Below are 6123 nucleotides of genomic sequence, written 5' to 3' on the forward strand. Positions count from 1 at the left end.
GGGACTGTGCCTTTTTACTTGTCAACCTTGGGGCTTCTCAGCCTCAGCAGCCAGCAGCTGTCTGAGTGAAGAAACGCCTCTAGCTCCAGTGGGCCGGGAGCAGGAGGCAGAGCTGGACCCCAAGGCTGAGGGGCTTTCACCCGGCCCCTAGAGCCTGCCACTTTGAACTTGGACTTAAAGCCTCCAATTGTAGGAATAAACTCCTGTTTGTTAAGGCCGTCCCATTTGTGGTCTATTCTTGTCAGAGTGGCACTGGGGAACCAGAACAGCGGGTTAGGCAACTGTAAGAAGGGTTGGCACAGAGGGGCCCAGCTGGGGCAGATGGCATCAGCTTTGGCATCTGGTAGTGGACCAGGATCAGAGCCCCAGGGCCTGGCAGACAGCGGGCACTGGTAACTGGCTGGGGTGGTTCTCTGTCCCTCTCTCCCTCAGTGACCTCACAGCCATCCTCCCAGTGCCCAGCCAGGCTGACAGGAAGGCAGGCCCAGGGGCTAGGTGCAGGGGACTGCCACCCTGCTCCCTGTGAAAAGCAGTTGGGGGAGGGTGGGCTTGGGCTGGGCAGCCCTAGGTTCCAATCCTAGCTCTGCTCCTAACGCCCTGGGTGCCCTCGAGTGAGGACACCCACTCCTTCTGAGCCTCAGTTTCTCCACCTGTGAACAGGGCTGAGGCCCCGTCATTTGGATCAACCTGCTCCTAAAAACAGAAAGTGGCTGAATGTTTTGAACTACTGTTTCAAACACCAGAGAGCAGTAAAGTTGGGACCCCAAAGGGCACAGCCCATAGAGCAAAGGTGACAAGTGAGCAGGGTCCTCTGGGGACTCCAAGGACAAGCATGGTGCTGAGAGGGAGGGGAGGGGACCCTCCTCACCTGGGTGGCTACCGAGACACATGGCTTGACAGTGACTTAGCAGTGGCCTGGTCTGGTGGTCGAAGTCACACACCCCAACTCTTACAACACCACAGCCTCTTAGTCAAGTTAAGGCAGGTACCCTCCGGGCAGATTCAGCCAGAGGTGTGGGCTGGACTCAGCCTAAGGCATTTGACTGCTAACCAGAAGGCTGGCGGTTCAAAACCACCGGCCAATCCTGGGAAGGACTGGGCAATCTACTTCCGTAGACATACCGCCTCAGAAACTCAAGGAGCGGTTGCTATGAGTTGGAATTGACTTGACGCCAGTGAGTTGGTTTTTTGTTTGTTTTTTCAAGTCCCCTCTGCTCTTGGCTGACACCTGTGTGGCTAAATGGCTTGAACTTGGCTGTCCTGCAGGCTCAGCTCAAATCCTTTTTGGGGCAGTGCCTCTTCACCCCAGGCCTTCTGGAATCCTTGCCAGCCATCTTCCGAGGCCGGGAGCAGCTCCCCATGAGAGCCCTGCCTCTGGGCCCTGGATGGGGCTGTCCTGTACCTTGGACTCAGTGGGCCCTCACAGCGCCACTGAAAATAGCAGCGTGGAGGGTGATGCTGGGGGCGGGAAGGGCCCACGGCTCCCAACCTTTAGCTGGACCTCAGCCCGCCCCACCCACCCTGGCTACTGGGCCAACTCTGCAGAAATACTTCCTCCCTGGGGCTTCCCAGGGTCCATAAATACCAGTCCGTCTTGGAGGCCAGCCCCCTAATCCTGGCAGCCCAGGGAGCTCGGACCTGAATCCCCAGGTAAGCAAGCCCCCCAAAGGCCCTGCACCCACTCAGAGGAGCGCTGGGAAGTGCAGAAAGGAGCAGAATTGCGTGGAGTCCAGAGATTTCACAGCTAATCAAATGACACACTCCACTCTCCATGTTGTCCTCTCTTTTCCCGTCTATAAAATGGGCACTCAGTCCCCTTCCTGTAGGGAGTATGCCCTGGTGACTCCATCTCCCCAAATGTCTGAGCCCCTCTTCTCAACTGAGGAGAGACGTCCTCCCTGCAAACTGGAGCCAGAGAAGTCTCCTGAGAGAAAGGTGGAGAGGGCAATGGCCGTCCTTCAAGGAAGGGTGCAACTGGAGGGACTTCAAGCACCTTCAACTGAGGGCGGCCTTGACCTGGGCCACTGGGGGTGCAGGTGGGACACGTCCAACTGGCCCCCAAGGGTGGGGCCCGGAAAGGCTTGACGTTTCCTTCATCCAGCTGATATCACGACCCTTTTGACAGCCAGGCACCTGCCCAGCTTGGATTCCTCTGGCCCCAGGGAGCTCACCACCTCTGTCCCAGGCAGCTCTGAGCACTGGGCCCACGTCTCCATCCAGAGCCTCCTAAGCCCCACGTCACACCGACATGTGCTCCCTGCCTGTGCCCCGGGAGCCCCTGCGCCGCGTGGCTGTGACCGGGGGCACCCACGGCAATGAGATGTCTGGCGTCTACCTGGCCCGGCACTGGCTGCGGGCACCAGCAGAACTGCAGAGGCCTAGCTTCTCCACCATGCCCGTGCTGGCCAACCCAGAGGCCACGGCCGCCTGCCGCCGATATGTGGGCCGTGATCTCAACAGAACTTTCACCAGCTCCTTCCTCACGTGAGTGCCCTTGCCTGCCAGACTGGCCCAGCCCCTAGCCTGACACTGAGGCTCCCACCTCAAGGTTCCTCCAGCCGTGCAGAGGGCACACACACACACACACACACACCTCTTCCTGCCATGCCCATTCCTCCCCATTTAGAGAAATCAAGACTGACGTCACCTCCTCCAGGAAGCCCTCCCTGACTCCAGGCTGGGTCCCCCCAGATCAGCCCCACTGGCTGTGCTTACTTGTTTTATGACAACTAACATTCACACCTTCCCACAATGGATAGTCTCCAGGCCAGGGCCTGGGAAGGAGGACCCAGGTGTTGTCCTCAGTTTACAGGGGGAAACAGTTGAGAAACCCAGCAACAACTGAGGAGCCTACATGCAGGGCTAGGGGCTACACAGAGAACTGAATCTCCTCATGCGCAATCAGGGAGGGCTGGTGAGCAGGTCCCCAGCAGGGGCCCTCGCTGGCCCCCGTGTCCTGGACTCAATGGACGGCGGCCGCTGCCGCTGCATGTAGCAGTGTGGGGTGGAGCTGCAGGAGGCGGGGAGGGCCAGCACTCCCAACCTTTAGCTCAGCCAAGCTCCAAGGGTCAGGAGAAGTTAACCGGGTGAACACATGAGAGAAGGAGGTTCCAGCCAGGGATGGGCAAGTGCACAGCCTGAGAGGGATGACCAGCTGGTGCTGGGGGAGGTGTAGCTGGAGTTAGACATCCAGAGGAAGGCAGCGCACTGGCCGGCTGGGCTGTGGTGAGGGGTTGGACTTCCATGGGCGCAGTGGGGAGCCCACCAGGGCTGTGAGCAGAGGCGGCCAGACTGACAGCCCAGGAAGAGCCCTGAGCCAGTCTCCCTGCCCAGCCTCAGGGGCCCCCTCCTGGCAGCAGCATGCGGCTGCCCCATTAAAGTGGTGATGGCTGAAGCTGGCAGAGTCCGTATCCGTTCCTGCCCCCTGCAGCGCCAGGCCCACCCCAGAGGACCCATATGAGGTGACCAGGGCCCGCGAGCTGAACCAGCTGCTGGGGCCCAAGGCCTCTGGCCTGGCTTTCGACTTCGTCGTGGACCTGCATAACACCACGGCCAACATGGGGACCTGCCTCATCGCGGACAGTGCTCACAACGTGTTTGCCATGCATCTGTGCCGCCACCTACAGGTGGCCCAGTCCCCGCGCACCAGGCCCCCCGAGGGCAGAGCGAGGGAGGGTGGGGGCGGGGCAAGGCAGAAGGCGTCCCATAATGGCCCGTCTGCGCTGGGCCTCCGTTTCCCCTCGACCCCAGCCCCCGGGCCTGCCACCGGCGGACATCCCCGGATGTCTGATACACCACCCTCCTGCAAGAGGGTGGAGCGAGGCGGCCGCCAGGCCGGCGTGCCCTCTGCTTCCTCAATTCCCCACTCCCACGCCTCAGTTTCCCCTTCCCAGTCGGCCGAGGCCCTGAGCTGCCCGTTCTGCCCCCAGCTGCAGAGCCCCGAGCTACCCTGCCCGGTATTCCTCTACCAGCTGCCGGGGGAGGAGAGCTACAGCATCGACTCTGTGGCCAAGAATGGAATGGGTGGGCCGTGGCCATGTGGGAAGTGGGTGGGGCCAGGGGCGGGGCCAGGCGGGCAGGGAGGGGGCGCGTAGCCAGAGGAAGGCGGGGCTCTCGTTGAGGGGGCGGGGGTCTGCGGGTTGGGGGCGGGGTCTGCGGGCCAGGGCCTCCGAGGCAGGGGGAGGAGCCTTAGGGCCGGGGCGGAGTCTACGGGCCGGGGGCGGAGCCTGTTGACGGCAGCCCCCTCGGAGCGCCTGCCGAACTCCTTCTCTTCCGCCCAGCGCTGGAGCTGGGCCCCCAACCTCAGGGCGTGCTGCGGGCCGACCTTTTCCTCCGGATGAAGTCCCTGGTGGGCAAAGCTTTGGATTTCATTGAGCTCTTCAACCAGGGTGAGGCCCCAGACGCTTGCAGGGAAACTGAGGCCCAGCGACGGAGGCGGGCTGGGGTCCGGCCCTGCGTGACCCCACGCTCACTCCATCCCTGGCCTGGAGAAGGGACGGCTCTCACACGCAGCCCCCACGCAGGCACAGCCTTCCCGGCCTTTGAGATGGACGCATACAGAACCGTGAGCCGCGTGGACTTTCCCCGCACCGAGGACGGGGACCTGGCGGGCACCGTGCACCCGGAGCTGCAGGTGTGTGTGTGTGAGGACGAGACTCCTGGAGTCACAGCCTGGGGGCCATGTCAGGAATGTGGGAAACTTGAGGTTCAGACTGGGAGCCGGCCCCTGTCCCCACGGTCCCTGCCTCCTTCCCCGGAGCCCCCACACTCAGCCTGGCACCGGGAGCCACGGAGATCTTCATAGAGCCTGTAGGGGGCTGGACGCAACGGACCACCTGCCCCTGGTCGGGAGGGAGGGGATGTGGAGCAGGCCTGCCTAGTCCACCTGCTTCGGAGGTTCGAGTCCCTCTTCTGTATTCCGGTTAATTCCTGGAGCGTGTATGATTCCGCATGCCTGGGAGCCTTGCCTTCCTGAATGCTCCTGGAGTTGGCTGTCCGGCGTCCACACTTGGCCCAGGGGTGCGTGAGGACAGGCTGACAGTGCACCAGCCGCTGGTCTGGTTGCTGCCACACGAGGGCGCTGTTAAAAGGGTCTGTGCAGTCTCACAGTCCTCGTTCCCAGCAGGATCCAGGTGGTAGGTTACCATGCTGGACACTGAAGCCCTAGGCTCCTTAGTAACTGCTTTTCCACTTCCACCCCCAGCTGTCATAGGTGGTGGGTTCAGGAGGGCTTCAGAGGTGACCACCACACCCACCTCAAAACTCTGCGGCTGAGCCCAGTGACCAGCCAGCACCTCTCCTCCACGAGGAACCCTCTGTGGGCTCACGGGGTCCTCTCAGGCCAATGGAGCATCCCCACAATCAGAAGTGACCAAGTGAAGACGAACCCCCACAAGGACAGGTTTCCATCTCAGAGGCCCCCATGCCCCCGAGCACAAACGGCCACCTCCCCCCATCCCCTTACTCGTCATCCTCACCGACCCCTGAGTGGGACAGCCGTGACCTGGCTCCCGAGGCAAGCAGACCTCCAGCTATGTGGGGTGACCCAGCTGACAGACCTGCCACGTGCAGAGGGCTCAGCAGATCTTGGGCACAGGAGCGAGGAGGAGTGAGAGCTTTCAAACTGAAAAAATGGGTCAAAGTGACAAGTGTAGGAAACATGAGAAGTTGGTTGGACTTTTTAGTTCTTTTATTTACAGCTTTGACGGAACTCTGGTGGCGTAGTGCCTAAGGCATTTGACTGCTGACCAGAAGGCTGGAGGTTCAAACCCACCAGCCACTCCATGGAAGGAAGACTGGGCAGTCTACTTCCATATTTGCTGCCTTGGAAACCCAAGGAGAGGTTGCTATGAGTTGCAATCGACTCGATGGCAGTGAGTTTTGAGTATTACAGCTTTGTGTCTTACTGGGAGGCGTTATCTTGCAGTGTAGTGGAGAGCACACCGTCTTTTCAGTGTGTTGGGTGAGAGGGTCTTAAGTCAGCCACCCCCAACCCCAGCCCTTCTTTCAGGTGTGAAGTAATAGCAGACATTTTGGGTGTTTCCTCCCACAATTTAAAAAGTGTTTAATAAACTTTCCTATGGAAGCTCTGGTGGTTCAAACCCACCAGCCACTCCTCGGAAG

At 60.7% G+C, this 6123-nt stretch overlaps 1 protein-coding gene across 1 annotated transcript in view; it reads left to right on the forward strand.

Annotated features, from left to right (window-relative positions):
• The first annotated feature begins 2248 nt into the window (after positions 1–2248).
• ACY3 (aminoacylase 3) overlaps positions 2249–6123 on the forward strand; it is a 5444-nt gene continuing 1569 nt past the window's right edge. Inside the window, exons 1-5 of the mRNA XM_007944933.1 lie at positions 2249–2484; positions 3431–3626; positions 3930–4023; positions 4281–4388; positions 4524–4633. Of these exons, the coding sequence (XP_007943124.1) occupies positions 2249–2484; positions 3431–3626; positions 3930–4023; positions 4281–4388; positions 4524–4633 (744 nt within the window). The remainder of the gene's footprint in view (positions 2485–3430; positions 3627–3929; positions 4024–4280; positions 4389–4523; positions 4634–6123) is intronic.

The sequence above is a fragment of the Orycteropus afer genome, unplaced genomic scaffold, assembly GCF_000298275.1.
Source record: "Orycteropus afer afer isolate SDZICR_OR568_19922 unplaced genomic scaffold, OryAfe1.0 scaffold00130, whole genome shotgun sequence".
NCBI classification, from domain to species: Eukaryota; Metazoa; Chordata; class Mammalia; order Tubulidentata; family Orycteropodidae; genus Orycteropus; species Orycteropus afer.